Genomic DNA, 19,687 nt, shown 5'->3' with positions numbered 1-19,687 from the left:
ATCTTGTTTAATAATTTTTACTAATTTTTCTATCAGGTGAATCACTAATTGAGGAGAAGCATTACGCATCGAAGAGCATTCAAGAACGTTTAGACGAGTTAGAAGCAGAATGGCGTTTACTCCAAGAAACCAGTGAACTAAAGAAGAACAGATTAAACGATGCTTACCAAGCTTTGCTCTTCAGGCGAAGTTTGGACGAATTTGAAGCATGGATGGATGAAGTGGAAACTCAATTGCAGTCAGAAGACCATGGGAAAGACTTATCCAGTGTAGCCAACTTATTAAAGAGACATACGAATTTGGAAAATGATGTTCTGGGTCACAATGAAGCTTGTGAATCAATTAAAGAGACAGCAACGAGTTTTCAGAAGTCAAATCATTTCATGTGTGACGAGATACAAGAAAGGGCGATGGTTATAATAAATAGATACCATAGTTTGCAAGAACCAATACAGATAAGAAGGGACAATTTGGAAGATGCTAAATTACTACATCAATTTTCAAGGGATGTTGAAGATGAGATGCATTGGTTGTCTGAAAAAGAACCTCTGGCTGCAAGCAGTGATCTAGGAAGTTCTCTAACCACCGTGCAGCGGTTACAGAAGAAACATCATGCTCTAGAGGCGGAATTAATTTCCAGAGAACCTGTAGTTGCATCTTTGGTAAGCAGAGCTACGATTATGGTGAGAAGTGGCCATTTTGCTTCAGAAAAGATTGAAAAATTGTCACAAGAATTGCAAGATAAATTATCGCATCTCAAAGATTTAGCTAGCGTTAGAAAACTGCGTCTACTTGATGCTGTTGAGTCACAGATGGTAAGAATTATTTGAATAACTTGAATTAATTAAATTTACTATACAGAAGTTTATAGTGTTTTTGTCCTTTTAGTTCTATGCTGAAGCAGCAGAAGCAGAGCAATGGATAAAAGAGAAACATCCACAACTAACTGCCACAGACTATGGAAAAGACGAAGATTCTGTTCAGTCTCTGTTGAAGAAACTAGAAGAGATAGAACGAGACTTAATTGGCTTTGAAAACACTATTGGGAACTTAAAGAAACTTTCACACGGATTGATAGATAGACATCATTTTGATAGCAAGAACATTACACAAAAACAATCAGAGATCGAACAGAAGTTCAAAGAATTGCAGAAATTGAAAGAGTATCGATCTCAGAGATTGCGTGAGAGCGAGAAGTTCTTTAAGTTCATCAGGCAAGCAGATGAAGTAATTGAATGGATTGGAGATCAGACAACTGTAAGTTTCTTATCGAAAAACCTGCACATATTATGCATCTAGGATAGTCTAACTTAAGCTAGGATTAATTCTATTGATATTAAAGTAAATAAAATTAATTTATTCTATAGGTTGCAGCCTCAGAAGATTACGGTTGTGACGTAGAACACGTTGAGCTTCTTATTCAGATATTTGATAACTTTTTAGCCGGTTTAACAACGAGCGAAGGTCGAGTATCAGCAGTACTGGATGAAGGACAAAAATTAATACAGGAAAATAATCCAGAGAAATCTAAAATATTGATGAAAATAGACGAGACTAAACAACAATGGGAAGATCTGAAGGAATTAGCGCATGCACGACAAGATGCACTAGCTGGAGCAAAACAGGTGCATATGTTCGACAGAACTGCGGATGAAACTATTTCGTGGATTCAAGAAAAAGAGACTACTCTCAGTTCCGATGGTTATGGTCATGATTTAGAAACAATTCAAGCTTTGGTAAGGAAACATCAAGGATTCGAAACGGATTTGGGTGCTGTTAAAGAACAGGTATATTATAAATATATGTTCTTTATGAGATAAATTATAATTTATCATATATTAATTGAAACAATGTTGTTTTTAGGTCGAACTGCTAATGGACGAGGCTTCGAGATTAATTGAATTATTCCCAGATGCTCGTTCGCACATAGAAGTGAAGCACCAAGAAGCTGAAGCAACCTGGAATGAATTACTAGAGAAAGCAGCTCAAAGGAGGAGCAAGTTATCCCAAGCGGAACAACTGCAGACATACTTGGGTGAATACAGAGACCTGATATCCTGGATAAATGAAATGGTAGCCAAAGTAACCGCCCCTGAATTGGCTCGTGACGTGCCAGGTGCAGAAGCACTGATATTGAGGCACAACGAGTACAAAGCAGAAATTGAAACACGCAATGAAGCCTTTGAGAAATTTTACAAAACGGGTCAGGAATTGATAGAAGAAGGTCATTTCTTGGCAAAGGAAATAGAAGACAAGATATCTGTCCTACAACACAGACAACAGCTCTTGAAAGACACTTGGGAGCAAAGAAGACACATCTATGAACAAAATCTAGATACCCAGATGTTCAAGCGAGATGCAGAGACACTGGAGAACTGGATAGTGAGTAGGGAACCAATGTTGAATGATGGGAAACTGGGAGAAAGTATTTCACAAGTGGAGGAATTCATAAGAAAGCATGAAGACTTTGAGAAAACTATCGAAGCTCAAGAAGAGAGGTTTAATGCACTTAGACGCATAACTATGTTGGAAGAGGCGTTCCAGAAGCAACAAGAAGCAGAGATGGCAGCCAGACAGGCAGAGAAAGAAAGAATAGAGCGTGCTCGTCTAGAAGAACGAAAACGGAAGGAGGTACAAAGAATAACGGAAGAAAGGAAACGTGAGGAAGAACGAAGAAGACTACTAGATAGTCCACACCGTACTGTGCACGATGAAATCAATGGAACGACCGATGAACACGAGTCTATTAACAAGTTATCGCCATTGAAAACTTCTACTGCAACTGAAGGCCTAGACACAACGCCTCAAAAATCACATGGGCTATCACATGTATTTGGTGAAAAATTGAGAAGAACGACTCCTGACATTAAAAGAGCAGAGAGCATGAAGGTAGATACAAAAAAACCGAAGAGAACGCCCAGTTTCACGACCAGAAGAAGGACTCAGAGCTTCAGGAAACTTCAAAGGATGGAGAATATGGACGCCCTTCCACCAGTAGAGATTCAAGGTTTGTTAGAGAGGAAACATGAGCTTCAAAGTGCTGGCAAGAAGGCAGCAGTGCGTTCCTGGAAACAATACTATACTGTATTATGTGGACAACTTCTGTGTTTCTTCAAAGATATGGAAGATTTCTCACTGAGCAAGGCAGCCACTGCTCCTATCACCATCTTCAATGCCATATGCGAGAAAGCGGATGACTATACCAAGAAGAAAAACGTATTCAGGTTGAAATGTACAGATGGATCAGAATTTTTGTTCTTGGCACCAAGTCAACAAGAAATGGAGGACTGGGTGAACAAGATATCATTCCACGCCAAGTTACCTCCCAGTATGCAATTGTTAAGTTACGACGAATCACAAAAGGAAAGTTTAGAGAGGTTGCAGAATGTGTCTATAGAACATACTGATGATAATGTCTCAACTAGTAGCAGTCACGCTTCGACTCCTGAACTGGAACGAAAGAATTCTGTAATTAGACGCGATGTACCGAATCAACACTCTGCAAGCAACGTGCAGATTGAATTTCTCCAGATGCATAGGCAAAATCAACAGAAACGTGAATCACAGAGTAGTGCTGAGTTCATAGCTTCGCAAAGAAACGAATCACCTCAGACCCAAACACAGTTCTTGCAAATGCACAGACAGCTACAATTGCTTGCACAGCAGCAACAAATGATACAACAAGAGCAACTAGCAAGTCAGAGGGACCAGTATCAATCAAATTCTGGAGATAAACCACCTATTCCTCCAAGAGGAGCACCACCTCCTATTCCAATGCGATCGCCTAGTTCAGAAGCTATTCCTCAATACAGACGCGATGGTATATTAATTTAATACATTTTCTTTGAATGAGTTGATTAGAAAAATATGAAATAGTAATTGGAATATGATATTCTTGTGATTTTGCAGACATAGAACAAGGAAGATCCAGTTTTTATCAACAACGTAGCGCAACCTTGAATCATAACGGTTCCAGTCAGTATTCATCGACTACAACCTGGCATAGACAAAGTAGTGCGGATCTTAATACTTCACAAGGTACTTAGGAAACCCTCATAATTACATTTACGTATGCGTAGGAGATCCCTTGTTTTCATTGTATGTCGTTATTTTGTAGAATTAGCACCTCCCTTGCCATCAAGTGCCCCTCCACCAACCAGAATAGCTCAGTGGAGTGTTCCTCATGATCCTGGTTAGTCGTTGTTAATTGTTTGTCAGTGAATCATTCTTGCATGTTTTGTTCAACCTTCCAATTTTGTGTGTTTTTATCTATCCTAAATTGTCTTCCTAATAATATCTATTTAAGATAAAAGTTTTCTGCGTTAATAATTGCATAAGATTAACAGAGTCATCTTAACGGAAAAAATAATAAATATTATTTTCTATTACAGCTTATGGAAATGTTTCTTATGGAATCACAAGATCCAGAGAGGTAATTATATATTTAAATAGATTGAAAAGCCAACATGAAACCAACATGAAACCAGTATTATAAATTCTTTTATAACTAAATTATTGGTTTCTTGATAAGAACATTCATAAAGTATCTTATACAAAACTCAAACGTGTTTACCAATTAAAATTAATTAGATCCTTACACAGCAGCTATTGGTCCATTACTGTTCATTTACCTTCTTTATTCAGTTGATAGGACTATAGGAATAAAAGAAGAAAAGTAGATAAAGTTAGGAATAAAGAAATATTTAAAATACCAAATTCAGAATTTAGATCTTAAAACATATTTTTATCTGTTATAGGGTGTGCAACAGAATAACTCAACCTTCACAGGTAGACCAGTTTCTCTACCGCCATCATATGTACCTCCTCCAGCAGTTCCACAAAATTCTCAACCCCTCACGAACGTGGAAAGTAGAAGAACTAGCGAAAGTGGATCAGAAAGTGAACATAGCGTGGGTAATAATCGCAAGGACCGCGATTACAAACGAAGCTCTGTTTTAAGTAATCTATTTGGCAGACGCAAGAAACCTCAATCGTAATCCTATTGATGACAATATTTACGCATACAGAATATCTCCGTAACGAGCGTACAAGTTTTCATGGAACAAAACCGAGATTAAGCTCCTTCGAGTCAGAAAAGACACGTGTACGTGCTATTTTTGTAGCATGATACATGAGAGGATTCCTGTAAATTATATATATTTTTGTGTACTATACAAATTAAACTTTATCGTTCACGTTATTTAATAATACATTGAGTTGATCATGTATAAAAAGAAAGCTATATAGAAACCATAACACGAATGAAGAGAATATTTGACTCTAATAGTATACAATTTGACCTAATTTTGAGAGCAATATATCTGAATGAGTCCCTGATATTAAAGAAGTATACATTACAACGATAACTTCTAAGAAGTTCTGTGGCATGTTCAACTCAAATGTTAAAGTCAATATAGAATGTATGAAATATATATATATGGAGAACTTGCATTTTTCTATTATTTTTCTTTTTTACTTGCGTTGAAATGTGCAAATATGTCTGATATGTCAGGGATTAAAAAAGATATTAAAAAGAGAAGGAAAAGCGACTGTTAGACAAATAATTTTTAAAGAATCATTGTTATACAAAGATTAATCCTCCATTTTTGAAAAATCTACTATGCACCATGTGGACTTTATGGAAATTTATTATAGTTATTACGATCGTTCAATTGTTTCGTTGATTTCTTTAGATGCACCGTAAAGCTACAAAGAAAAGAAATATGTTAGAATTACACCTTACACGCAATGAATGTTACTGAATTTATTTAAAGTGTACCTGACTTTAAGAGGAAAGTTGAAGTGTATGGAAGAAGAATATGCAGTTGCGCGAATAATGTAAGGTTTAAGTTTTATAGATGTCAGTAATATATGCATTGCAAATACTTATATATTTCGAAACGCCTGTTCGGGACCAATGAATTTATAATGTAATTAAAATACCAGAGATATGTATACATATCATATTTTTTTTTAGAAAAGCGGAAAAATTATGCGTTCTCGAAGATTACCGATTATAAATATCTTTTCTTTTTTATGATGAAATATTACAATGTGTAAAATGTATTTAATACTACATAAAGATTGATTATGTATTATGTAGGTTCATCAATGCTATTTCATAGTTACGTAGGACATCTTATTTTGCGCCAAGATGTCAATGATCGAAAGTTTAAAAGATATTAAATAAATAAAGGAGAAATTTAAATTAATAGATGATATATTTAAAATCCCAAAATCTATTTCTATAAAATTTACTGTAATATCTTTTAATATTACGCTTTGGAATTAACAATACATTATACTAAATTAATGTGATGCAATGCTGCATTATTGCACTGAACACAATGTTACTTTATAGTGCAAGATTCATCATATACAGTACTATTAAAATTAGCTAAGTATTTCCTATAGCACTAAGTAGCATTTTCTTTACGTAATTATCTAATATGTACATATATTTATTATTTGGCATTCTTTTTTTACACAAACATATCGTCGCAAAAATAAGTATCGATGTAAGACTCTGAGTATGTAACAAGGGAAACGATGTTCAACAACGAGATCAGTCACGCAAATACTAAAAATACAATTCCAGTACATTGATATAAAAATGCATTTATGTTGCTTAAACAATATTACAAATCTAGTATCTACTTACTACAAAATTACATTAATAAAGCTTAAAATCAGTTTAAAATGTAACAATAGTAGCAACAACAAATAATTCAATTTCCAATTAATAAAATAGAAAATTCCTCCAAATCAATCAGTCAAGTACTCACAGTCAATATCATTTGTAATGAAATTATCACATCTATTGAATTTTATTTGTGGCAATATACCAATAATATTGCCAAATTTTACATAAACTTCATCTTTAAGGAAAAAATAAATGGAGATTCTGTAGCATTACCATAGAGGGTCTATGAATTCTGCTATTTCAATTTTCAATCACAAGTAATACAAAATATGACCTGTTTTTAGTGAAGACGGATCTACACAATATGGTCAGTAACAGATAAGTCACAATAGAACAGTTCACCGTCAGTCATCGACGATTGTCATGGCAATGAGCATATCAACAGTTATACAATGGTTGGTGGTTGAAGAACAGCTGGTGCTCGCCTGACTTTCAGTGCTTCTGGGCTCATGGCGCGCACCTGCTTCGTGATCTGGTCATAATCATACGTAACAGCCAATCCACCCTCCGTGTTCGTCTTTCTCACATACGCTTTATTTTGAGATGAGTTCACATTCTTCTGTCTATCTGCTGTAGGTGTATTGCTATATAATGCATCTGCAGCAATGCTACCATCTTCTTCTCGACGATATCTTCTATTCTTCAACCTTAACACTGAATATACAGCAATGAATACTAGAAGGAGAAGAAACAATAGCCCTACTGCAGCTGCTGCTGCAATTACTCTCATCTCCGTTGGGTCACGAATAGTTAGTTTGATATTAGTGGAATCTCTACCCTTTTCGCTTTCTACTAAGAGGGTGTATATTCTAGCGTCCTCTATTTGGAGATCCTTGATCATTAGCTTGGCCCAGTAGCAATTAGTTGGCATATCGTTTTCCTTGATATGCTCTAATGATAGTGCTTCGTATTTTGGATGAATACTCTCGCCTAGAAAAAGAAGAAATTGTCTATTTGGCTAAAAAACATATGCTGCAGCTATAAACCTTTTTTTTTTTAGAAAGCTCCACCATTAACAAACATATTTTGATACTCGCCAGCTCTGATATGCGAGCTTCCCCATTGCCAAGCAACGAGTCTAGGCGGAGGTCTCGAACAAAAGCGAGACTTTAAAGTGTGTTCCGGTTCTCCGGCCCATCCTAGTGACTCGTAAATGCCCTTTCCACCGGAAGACGGCCTCGCCTGTATCTCAGGCGGTCCGGTTACGTGGAGCACGTAACGAGCCTCGCTGGGCATTTCTCTCCTCACTCCGTTGATCACATTGAATGCCACGCATCGATATTCCCCTTCGTCGGACCACATCACGTTCTTCAAATGTAAACGTTTACCACCGTCTTTGGTCTGCAGCGGATTCTCAATGGTCTCCGTCATGCCACCACGAAGATGCACCCATCGATATTGAGGTGGAGGATTTGCTTCAAAATCTATACACTCGAAGGGTTCCAAGCTTGTACCAAGCAGAGTTGTTTCTTCGAATTTTTGCGCGGTGTCGTTGTAAGTAGGATCTTCTGATTTTAATCTGGGACTATCTGAAAATAGAAGACTTAAATAAGATGTGAAGATGATTGATGGTGATCACTATCAATCAAGAATAATTACAGTAATATAATAAGATTCCTCAAATTTGCAAAACGGGTATATTACTCATAATTTTTTTTTAAATAGAAAATGTACTTCCATTTGTCATGATATTGTATGTCATAGATCTCAGTGGTATCAGAAAAATATCCAGCAATAGATAATATCGTCGCACTAGTGTCGGAAGGATTAAAGAAATAATTATTCTGAATGAAAGGAGACTACAGTGGTCTAAAAAAGAAGCCACGTTTCATCACAGGGAAAAACCCAATAACTATTATTTAAAGCAAACTGTAACGCTACCGCTAATAAATGACAAATGGACGTTCATGTCAATGAGCACACAATTGCCGTTATTTTATCCAACTGTTCCTCTGTCTGAAAAGCGCTTAGAACAAAAGTGCAGCATAGTTAGACGAGGAAAGTGGCCAAATTGACGTGTTCTCGTTGTTGATCACGATGGTGGTTGTTCGTAAAAGAAAAAGAAGGAAAAAGAAATAGGTATCATGGTAAAAGTCGGACTAACATTGTACGTCCAGTCTATAGTTAGCCGCGGTGCTTTCACCGATAACGTTGACCGCCTTGCAAGAATAGAGACCGGCATCGTTTCTCTTGACCGGCTCGAATCTCAACTCGGAGCCGGTCATCGTGCCGTTCTGCTGCGTTCTGTTTAGCATCAACGCCACCACGTTGCTTGTTACCGCGATGGGAGTTGAATCCTTGAACCACTTGATCGTTCCGCTGGGATTGCCATCCGCGAAGCATTTCAGGCTCATAAAGCTGGCCGAATCCTCCAGTGCCGCCACCAGGAGTCGGGGCTTCGTTTCTATTCTTACATCTGGGGAGTCTGAAATTTGATATACATATAATTTAGTAATGGTTGAACATTGTTTTTCCTTTAATAGAGCACAATTAATATAATCAATGTTTAAGGACTTTTGGATAAAAAAATTAGAGGAAAAATCCCAACTCATAAGTTACACAAATGACCATTTTTCTAATATCTTACGCCAAAACATTGCTACTTTCTAAACAGGGTGCTCTTAGAAATAGAAACTGGTCAAATCATCTACCTAACTCCAATCATTAGAAATTCAGATCTAATATTAGATTTCTACTTTATGAAAGGAAAGATTATCATTTGCCATAGGGTTTTGATGTGTATTCACTGGAGTGGTCAAAAGTGAAGTGTAGCGTGAATTGCAAATACTACGATTGTTTTTATTCTGCATCGATAGAAACTTGTCTAATATCAGTTGTACAAAAGTACGTGGAATATACATACAATGCACATCCAGTCGTGTTTCCGCAGATGTTGGAACGACGCTGGATGGATGCATCGTGATGCACCGAATCGGCAGACCATGGTTTTCCCTTTGTCCACGGACACGGAGGAGGCTGTGGGCTGCCCAGGTTTTCGGACTATCTACTTCTGTCGCGTTTGTCTGCTCCCTTAATGGCTCTACTTCATCCCCTCCTATGTACCTGTGTAAAGAACAAACAATTGATATTAAAAAGTTTTTTTTATAATAAATATACACTAAGGGTAAAAAGTTTGAAACCATTTTTTTAGACGCAGCTACATATTTCTCAATTTTCTGACAATTCTAACATTACATTTTTATTAATATTAAAATTAATGTAAATCAAGGTTTACTTTTTATGTTAGGAAATAGTCAAATTTAATTTTACTATTAATTGAAAATTATTCTTCATCTTGATAAATTTTTGGCTAGAGGATTTCCTATGGTAACAGAATTCCAATTCTAAGTCGACCTTTTTTTCTTAAATTCTTAAATTATGTGAAGTATGTAGTGATTTTGAACTTTTCGATAGTATACATACATGTTTTATACATGTTAATTCTAAAATAGATAGGGTGAATTGTTATATTTGCTAAGATTCACATGTACTGAAAGTAAGTCAAGGATGTTCTCATATACTTATGGAGAATGAATGATGTATTCATACTGCATATCTACCGTAGTATAACTAGAACTCCAATATTGTTCATTAGCTTGTTTTTTAATCCTTCTGCTGTTTACTAGAACTAACTATCAAGCTAATGCTTGGTTCCAGTCATATGTTTAATACCTATCTATCAGCTTATTGTTGGTTCCATAAGTATGTTTAATATCTTATTATTTAAATATTTTTAATATATTTGAAGTTTGTTCTTACGTTGGATTTAGCTACTTTATATTTGGCATGAATGAAAATGTATCACAGAGTAATTGGTGTTACAAACAAACATTAACTAGAGTTCATCATTAAAGATTTACAATATTTTAATATGATGATCAATTATTAACATGAAACTCTAAGAGTAACATCAAAATTATTTCATTGACCCAAGCTCCTAATTGAATGCTAAACAAACAAATAATACTCTTCTGAATAACTTCAAATTAATTCTTCAATATACTTATTCTTCCATACAAAATACTTGGAAGAACTTCCGCAACCATAAACAAAAAAAAATAATTTATAATCTTACCAATCGACTAAACATTTTCGAACCCAATTATCCACAAAACTTTTGATATATTCTAACAAAATTTCTACAATTGCAGGCAGAAAATGTCGTCACTGCTCCATCCTAATCGCAACAGCCGTTACGCCCAAGTTTCCGGAAAGCGGTTTAGCAATTTCCCACGAATACCGATATTCAAGGTTTATACCCTTTCTAGAGTGATTCACGGGGAGACTATGCCCGCGGCCAGTTTCTCCGCTTCTATGGCTACAATCTGCATAATTACGCTTGCCGCTGCATCTTCAGCGAAATGGAGCAAAGAGGAAGAGACAAAGAGTAAAAGGAAAAAATATGAGAAACAACGAATTATTTAGACAGCGTGCCTATTAAAGGCTGTAAAAAGAGTCGCTGCTACCTCGCCCCGTTGCAACGGCCGGCATCATTTCTACGAACGCAAGACCAAGTGTGAAATTAGGAACTGTTCTGGCTCTCTTCGTTCCACATTCGATTCGTTTCCAACGAATGGGAAAAGAATACACCGGTATACGTAAGTGAAATTCACTGTTCCGAGTCTCTTTCCTGTGAGTTGCTCTTTTACAAGCACTGATGACACCGAAGACATAAAAAATGCATAGAATAGTGAAATGCGCAGACTATGAATCGATTCGAGTGAAAACATACTATTCATACTGCGGATGTATATGGAAATTCATATTTTTACCAAAATGATTAAACGAATGGAGGAAGTGAAACCTAAATAGAGATTTGTTTTATCTATTAAATATTACAATACTTTACTTTTAGTTTAGATATATTTATATATTTTTTCATATTATTGTCCCATGAAGTATTACATCTTGAAATGTGATAGAAATCTTCTACTTAATTTTTGTTCTCAAATCCTTCTACTTGAACAAAAAATCTGTACAGTGAATGTTCTATTTTAGTATAATTTATTAGTAATTTAATTTGCCGCTAGCTTAGAAGCAGAATTCTTTTTACTTGCTTTTTTTATTTTATGGAATGACTTCCAGCGAAGAGAGAAATCATTCTTTTCAATTCTTGAAATAAACGTTAATCGTTTGAGAGATAGAATTCCGTGAAAAATGAAACGGATCGAATCCGATTCACGGACAATTACCAGTGAAACTTGTCCCCCACTCGTGCCACTTCCTCGTCTAACTTAAATCGTTTGCGCTTTCTAACTAAGCGATTAACTATCTATAGCGATGAAATTTTCGGCCACAAAATATCCTTTTTATTTTTATAGACAAAAAAGAATAAACTTCTCAAATACCTAAATACAATTAATTAATCTGTTTCTCAATTCGAAAGAGCCAACAGATTTCTAATTTCACGCAGGAAATAATCATGCTATAAAATTCAGTGCACCGGAGGTAATATGTAGTTACGGATGGAAGAAAGTTTAAAATTGATACGCTATAAATTTTAGTATCTTACTTTTGTACTAAATATTTTTACCACATTATCGATAGTCATCTAATTCCATAGTATACAGTATATTTATTCATTGTTCGTTATGAATTCTTTCATTATAAATGACCAAAAAATAAATTTAAAAGATCTGAAACAAAAATCTAAAAACATGCTATATTTAACAAACTTTTTATAACCACTCTTTTGTCCGCCACTGTAAATTACAAATATTATTATGTACGATTCATTGTTCCAATAGAAAAAAAGGATCATACATAATTCAGTAAAATAATATATAACAAAAAATCATTGTGTATCTATTATTTCCTTATGAAACGAAAGAAACTTTTCAGATAACCTAGTAAATTAAGTCGTAAATTTATCAAATGTGGACTAAATTGAACAATACATATTAATCTCATTTATAACTTTAACGGCTATACCAAAGGCACAAAATGAAAGTAACGACTTAAATTCGCAATTAGGATTATATATCGCTTGAAGATCAGATTAAAACGTTCCGTGGATGTGTTTACATGGCGTAACACGTGCATTCACGGCTGCCAGGCGATCGTGGAAATTGTAACGCCGCTCATGCGAACATGATGATCGGTACAGAAGTGAGTTTTATGTTATAAGAATTTAGATGAGGTGTGGCTAGCTGATCACTAGACCATGACACGAAAAAAGAAGCTGCTAGCAAACCTCTCCGCTGCGTAAACACCGCGTTATGGGTTCTTGCCTCGTCTATAGCCTTTGTGAACCGTACTTTTTATCTCTTAGCGAAACACTGTTTTCATGAAACCAGAAAATCTGCAAATACAAAGTATACGTCAGTGTCTAGTTGTATAAACGAGGAAACTTTTTAGGGAATTCTTTTCGTCAATGCCAATTGGAGTATTCCCAATAAATAACATAGAATTACATTAGATAATTCCATTTTAAAAAGGGATTTGTTTTATAGCTGAATCTTCCAGGAACGTGGTCGCATTTCTTTTTAAGTTTTAGACCCCTGATTCTCAAGAAGAAATTTATGAACTAAGATATTGTTTATAATTTTCAATATTGTAAAATTAATCTTTCATTGTAAAAGATAATTGATTTGAATATGTCGGACTTTTTACATTGAAACTAAAAAAGAAGCAACTCGGTTCGACAAATAATTTTTGCGATAAAAATTCCCAAGTGTATTTCTTTAAAAAATTCGACATCAGCAGAGTGATGACATAAACTCTTCCTAATTTTATATAAATTACATCATATTTCATTTTAAGTAAGGTCCATGACACTGACAAAAAAAACTGACCAATTTGACGCGGCATGACCTCATTTTTGCTTTTTATGAAGTATTGATTTCTGTTATTAGATTTGTGCTTAACATTTCATTTAGATTTAAAAAGTAACAACGTAATTTCGCCTACAGTTAGCATACCTTGAAACGAAAGTCGTTGCAAAAACGATAGGAATATAGCCAGTACCGTTGCACAAGTGTTTTGTTGCTGTGTACAATTGGAATGAATGTAACCAGAGAACCAGAAGTGAATTGAAAAGAATACAGTCTTGTACCATTTTTTAATCAAATTATTAATTTTAGTAATTTTACTTAGTAATTAAAAGGCGATTTTTTTAGTGATATCACAAGAATCTTTTTACTGTAATATATATAATGATGGATTTTTTTATGGAAAATTTGTGGCAGACGAATCTCATCTTGTGGGATAGCAAAATGTTGTTTGCAGAAAGACAGGATTGTGTACCTATATTAGATATGGGATAGAGAATATAAGATTTGTCAAATGAAATAAGAGATATAAAATGCGAATGTAGGAAACATGTATACTCTACTAACGATTATGCAGGTTTGGGCTAGGTTTACCCTTATAGTGGAGTAATTAACTGAACTCACCATTTGATAAGCGCCGGTGGGTTTCCATATCTTGATACGCAGGAAATGGTAACTTCCTGGCCTTCCCTTAGAGTTAGGGCGGAGTTTAAAATCGTCCCTCCATATTCCAACCGTGGTTTGCGGGGTTTTACTGAAATACATTGACATTTAATAATAACGGAAATAAGAGAGAAACTTTCAATTTTTTTATTTTCATTCATAATTGCAATTAAACCAAATTATCCACTTTCATTTTACTTTCCCTAGCACATTTATATCAAATGAAAGAATATTCTTTATGACTCACAGTAAGTACACTATACATGTTTATGCAAATTTATAGTTTTATTAATATAACTAAAGAAATAGAACTTGAATAGAAATTTATGTTATCTATTAAATATTCTACTGTTGTGCGAGTAAGCGAAATGTCCCAAGAAAATTTGAACATATTCCAAACATTACTTTCTTGAATACCAACCCTTAAACGGAAAGATTTTATTCTGCACTTTTGACTTATTTTAATTCCTGCTTCACATATACTAGGCAAATTTGAAAAGTCACAAACCCTCATATGAAAACAATTTATTATACATTTATTATATATTTATTCTTTCACATAGATTCACCCCCTTGTCGACTATACTATGATTATCAAAATATCCTATGCAAGTCGAGTTATTCTATTGTACAGAAAATTTTCGTTAAAGCGGTTGTTGCAAAAATCCAAGCTGCTAAGAGGAAAGTAGAACGGAACGACTGGTTCACGTTGCATCACACCGTTGCCCGCGTTTAGCGAATTTTAAATTGCACCGCCAAATCTGCATCGTTCCATTCGAGGAGGCGTCAGAATCTGATTAGCCACTTGTACGATTCGTCGAGGATCATTCACGCTTGTGGAAAGCGATACCTGTCAGGGTGACGTAAAAAGCCAACGTTCCGTTAAAACTAAGTGTACACACTTATTTAACGATTTAACGTTTCGTGGAATGTTGTGTGCAGATCGTTAAGTAGCCTCTGTTGATTTCTTAATTTAAACATATTACATATGTACATTAATATGCAATCCATCTAAAGCGGTAATCCTGACCGTGTTTCAGTGGAAATTGGATTACTGGGTTGATAAATTTCAAGATTTTTAAGTGTTTTCTTAGAGATGAATTTTCGTTAGAAAAACTGAGCAACCTGTTTCCATATTTTTTTTCTAGATATCTTAAGATGGTGATATAGTACAGATGCAGGCTGGTATCGAAGATCGGCTCTCGAGTGGATGAAAAAATTCTTGGTCTGGTGCAGGTCATGGAAATTTGGTTGACGATGGCGGTAGAGTGAAGTGGAAGGTTTTTGGAAGCGTAAAACGTGCCGCTATTTATGTGGGATTAGAGTTTAGTGAATATAGAAAAAAAAGAATGTTCAGTGAGATTTTAGAGATCAATTTTCTTAAGTAACAAATGGCGCTTCACACAAGAAATAGACAAAAAAAGATAAATGGAAAGTTATAATAAAAACAAATAAACAAAAACAGTATGTTCAACTTAATACAGACTCCAATTTATGGAATGTTTTATTTAAACAAAGCGTAAAAACTGTATCTAGAAATATATATGAAATAGATACAAAAGGTTAAAAAAATTTTTAAAGTTACAAGGAAGTAATAGTAAAAAACTACAGTAAATAATAAAATCCAAGAAAACAAAATAAGAATTATTATAAAATATAATGAAGCTTATAAACCATACAAAAGAAGTTCTCCCGTAGAAATGACTAGAAAAAACAATTGATATAACTGTATGTAATGAAAAATGGTAGATGTTACTCAGTTTGCTAAGACCTATCCAAATAATAAAGAGATTGATATCACCTTCCACTGAAATACAATTTAGAGGAAATTCTCCATTGAAATACAATTCTAACCTCTCTTTTTTACCCCCTAAAACTCGCTTCAAACTTCATTAATTTCTGAGAAAATATCTTGTAATAGGTTCATTCAGGGTACCCTGTATAGAAAATTCAATCATTAAAAGCTTGCGAGAATAAGAATTAAGTATTATCCCTCTAGCGGCGATTAATCAAACTATCAAACCCCGCCAATTTATATAGAAAAATTATTAAAAATTTTTCAACCAAATCTTACCCCTAACTAAAAGACGAGATGGTAAAGAAGTTAAGGCGTCCTGTCGCGTGAAGTCACCAGAGGTGACTTGACACTCCCAGTAGCCGTCATCGAAGTCGAGGGAGGCTCTCCTGATAAGAAGGGTGCAATCGCTGCCGCGTCCGCTGGCCCATTCGTACTTATCCGGATGCATACCTACTGGTTTCCGGTCCTTCTGCCATATACATTGACCCCGTTTGTCCTGTACCCTGCACCTTAATTGTACATCGTCACCGGAGGAAACTTCTTGATACAGGGCTGGAGTTTCCGCGAATCTTTGCTCGCCAGTAATTCGGACAACTATCAGAAATATGATCACAGTGATGCTTTGGAGATAAGTGAATTTCATCTTGGAAGGTAGTAATTTAATTTGTAATTAAATGAATATTTCTTGAAAATTCTTCTTCGTTGAGATACTTCTTGTGTATTTATTATGTTTATTAAAATTATTTATTTTACTTGTGTATTTTTTATAGAGTGTATTTCATTCTATAAAGTTGCATTGATTATTTGGATATTTATTATCAACAACGCTTTAATCTTGTTCCTGTTAACGATTTTAATTTCAGATGAATTATTAATTGTTCTTTTAATTGTTCACTTGTATTGTTTTATTTTGTGGACATAAGTTCGTTGTTAATTGTATCACAAAATAACTACAGTTTTTAGTTCGTTGATGTAATCGATGTTATTTCGAAATAATCGATTGTTAGATCGATTATTGATAGTTATAGGAAATTAGCGGCAAATGAATCACAATGAGAGAGCTGTTTCGAAAGTTCGTAAAATCACGTCACTTTGTTATTTCTTCCGTATTCACAATTAGCTGTACATATTGAGTTAAAAAAAATTATTTATAACAAAAAATTAGGATATCTTTTCCTTTCTTTAATAAAATAGTTTCACTACAAACACTGTACGCTTCAGTTCGATGGAATTTAAAACACGAATATTCGACGTTTGCAAAAAATTAAAACCTTGTCACATTTAATTTAAATTAACAAATAGATTTGAAATTATAGTTTCAGAGATGGCGTTGATGTTCATAGTTAATCCAATAGTCTACAGTCAACATCGAGATTCTTTCTATCGAAGAACATAAGACGAAGTGAGCTGTTGTGAAATTCGAAGGAAACTCAGTGACAGCGAAGATCCTGCAGCGCCATCGTCGGTAGTTGACCAAAACATTTTCACATCCCTTATGAAGTTTAAATTTTTTACACTGTTTTTTACTACCACAAAACACCAATATAAGTATCAATTCAAAACTTATTCAAGTAAATTAATCTTCTTTGATCTTTCCTAGATACAGTAGTCTCGATCAAACAAAGTCATGTTTCATCTAATTAAAACTTTGATACGTTATAATAATTTGATCACTTTCGTTATCATTTGTAGCGGAAAATTGAATTCCACTGCATCTTATGCTCAACAATAACAATCAGCTGCATATCATCGTAAGTAAGTTTTACAAACTTGAGGATTTTACTGTCGATATAATTTTTTTTCATATTTTAGATTTGTATATCATTATTTTAAATGTTTTGTTTTTTTTTAAATAGGGATTACTGTATAAACCACCATCGAAATTTTGAACCAACAACTTCACATAACAAAGTTCTTCGCTAGACACGATTAAACTTTCACAACACGCAATTTTTTTCCAAATGTTATTGAAGCTAGGTATTAGTTGTTAAGTATTATAATTTGAGGAGAATAGACGTATTACATACAGGAAGCAGCGATGGTTGAGAAGGAAGAAAAGAAAACAGCCCGCTGGACGTAAAATCGAGTGTATCTAGGACGTTGGAGTACAATGCTGGAAGCACGTAGTGGAACTGAGCCGGAGTTAAAGCCAGAACGTTCATCGGAGTGGAAGCGGAAGACGGGCCCCAAACGCAGGCCCACGCGTGCGTATCCAACCCTGTCTCCTCTGTTGGCTATCCTTATTATTCGAGCGTGTTATCATTATGCCATGCTACGGCGAGTTTAGCCGCCCATTTGTTCTATATACTTTTTATTTTTGTGCTTAGCCAGGGAGAAACACCATTACCGCGCCCCCTCCAATTTCCAACCCAACCCCCAAACTTGTCTCCATGAAGTTTCAAGAGAAAGCTCCTTATAGATCATTACAAGTCTAAACGTAATTTAACTACCGAGACCCTTTTGCACAATAATTTATCAATCAATAATATTAGTACGTTGGAAAGTTGTAAGTTGTGGGTTATAGATTTCTTTTTCGAAATTTTACAATTTTACATCAAATAGGATAATTAGATATTGATATTTGTTTATTTCATTAGCTTTATTATCAAACTTGTTACTACAAGAGAGCCTATTAATTTGTAACTTGTAAAACTTTATTAATAACATTAATTTGATTATGCAAGGAGGGCTGGAAAACAATTTGATAAGTTTCAAGGAAGAGGAAATGCACGTATTTTAATGCATTATTACATTTTAAGTTCATATATCCTAAATTAAGATGGAAAGAAATAGCTATGTTCCTATTAATGTGTTCTATGAATTATGATAAATTACCGACAGAGACGCGCGTTACTTTCTATTCCCAATGCGACCGTCGAAACTCAGTAAAGAGAATCATATTGCGCGGAATTTTCGCTCGCGAGATAATTTATAATTACTACTAACAAGGTTAACTATGTAGCAATAAATACCGTGACTGATAAATCGATAGTTTAATACAGAGTGAAAGCAGTTTTGCGGGAAACCGATGAATCGCCTGTTCATAGACGCACGAATTAATAACTGCGTTAATGAGCTGTTAATAGATCTAATCAATTGCTTATCCATTTTATCGATATAACGAGCTTATGGCAATAAATAGAATTTAGAAATATCGTAAGAATTAGTCTGAGCTGTTGCATTAATCGTGACTATTCAAGGTTGTTTTTGTATTCTTGGGAAAATGAGATTTCCCCTATGGGAAAATACACTCCCTGCGTTTCTGAAGGAAGTGCTTTTCATGGCTATGAATGGAAGTACGTGCACGTATCCTTACAACAAAGTACACGCTACGTTTGACGTAGTTCTGCATTATTTATTAGTCTAGAGTATGTTTGAGTTATAATTGAGCTATTTATTGATATTTTAAAAAAGAATAATTCAATTTATCCTTTGTTAGACTTATTCAAAAGTAAAGTTGATGTCGGACGCTCCTATATATACGTATATAGTCATCATACGCACGCTTAAAGAATGTTGATTATCTACTTGTGATAACATTTGTCTCTGATGAATGTCCCAATAGCATATTTCCAATCTTGCTTTAAATGATATATTAATCCATTTAGTAATCTTTAAACCTTATATTAGAAAAGAAAGCATTCTTTAGGTAGCTGCTATCTATCGCTATCTAAAACTATTCATGATAACGTTTATCTCTGACCTATGTTCCCAATATTATATCACCAATCTTGGTCTGAATAATATCTCTGG

The 19,687-nt window shown here is 34.6% G+C and overlaps 2 protein-coding genes across 5 annotated transcripts in view; one reads left to right on the top strand and one right to left on the bottom strand.

The window, feature by feature from the left end:
* The window catches only part of kst (spectrin beta chain, non-erythrocytic 5 kst), a 57,607-nt gene extending 51,395 nt beyond the window's left edge, over nucleotides 1-6,212 (top strand). For 3 of the 4 annotated variants that reach the window (XM_033345291.2, XM_033345274.2, XM_033345267.2), the window contains 8 exons: nucleotides 37-815; nucleotides 889-1,257; nucleotides 1,368-1,787; nucleotides 1,864-3,820; nucleotides 3,910-4,038; nucleotides 4,118-4,192; nucleotides 4,392-4,432; nucleotides 4,758-6,212. In XM_033345291.2, the coding sequence (XP_033201182.1) occupies nucleotides 37-815; nucleotides 889-1,257; nucleotides 1,368-1,787; nucleotides 1,864-3,820; nucleotides 3,910-4,038; nucleotides 4,118-4,192; nucleotides 4,392-4,432; nucleotides 4,758-4,997 (4,010 nt within the window). In that variant the 3' untranslated portion in view covers nucleotides 4,998-6,212. The remainder of the gene's footprint in view (nucleotides 1-36; nucleotides 816-888; nucleotides 1,258-1,367; nucleotides 1,788-1,863; nucleotides 3,821-3,909; nucleotides 4,039-4,117; nucleotides 4,193-4,391; nucleotides 4,433-4,757) is intronic. The other variant, XM_033345283.2, reaches the window with a different exon arrangement.
* Nucleotides 6,213-6,240: 28 nt separating this feature from the next.
* LOC117163228 (synaptogenesis protein syg-1) lies at nucleotides 6,241-18,033 on the bottom strand. Its single transcript, XM_033345312.2, has 7 exons — nucleotides 17,962-18,033; nucleotides 16,211-17,310; nucleotides 14,098-14,227; nucleotides 9,567-9,766; nucleotides 8,808-9,128; nucleotides 7,741-8,232; nucleotides 6,241-7,633 (listed from the first exon to the last, which is right to left on the bottom strand). The coding sequence occupies exons 2-7, from the start codon at nucleotides 16,575-16,577 to the stop codon at nucleotides 7,089-7,091; spliced, it is 2,055 nt and encodes a 684-aa protein (XP_033201203.1). The 5' UTR covers nucleotides 16,578-17,310; nucleotides 17,962-18,033; the 3' UTR covers nucleotides 6,241-7,088.
* Nucleotides 18,034-19,687: the final 1,654 nt, after the last annotated feature.

The sequence above is a fragment of the Bombus vancouverensis genome, chromosome 13 (genome assembly GCF_051014615.1).
Source record: "Bombus vancouverensis nearcticus chromosome 13, iyBomVanc1_principal, whole genome shotgun sequence".
In the NCBI taxonomy this organism is placed as follows: Eukaryota; Metazoa; Arthropoda; class Insecta; order Hymenoptera; family Apidae; genus Bombus; species Bombus vancouverensis.
The sequence above is the reverse complement of the archived record's forward strand: the minus strand, read 5'-3'. Positions and strand labels throughout refer to the sequence as shown.

What these genes read in the sequence shown, in the direction of transcription:
- LOC117163228 (XM_033345312.2), bottom strand. Translation starts at nt 16,577, where the DNA reads ATGAAATTCACTTATCTCCAAAGCATCACTGTGATCATATTTCTGATA. An exon ending in ATCTCGTCTTTTAGTTAGGG is followed by an intron (nt 14,228 to 16,210) that starts GTAAGATTTGGT and finishes AATGTATTTCAG; the next exon opens with TAAAACCCCGCAAACCACGG. An exon ending in AACACGACTGGATGTGCATT is followed by an intron (nt 9,129 to 9,566) that starts GTATGTATATTC and finishes ATCAAATTTCAG; the next exon opens with ACTCCCCAGATGTAAGAATA.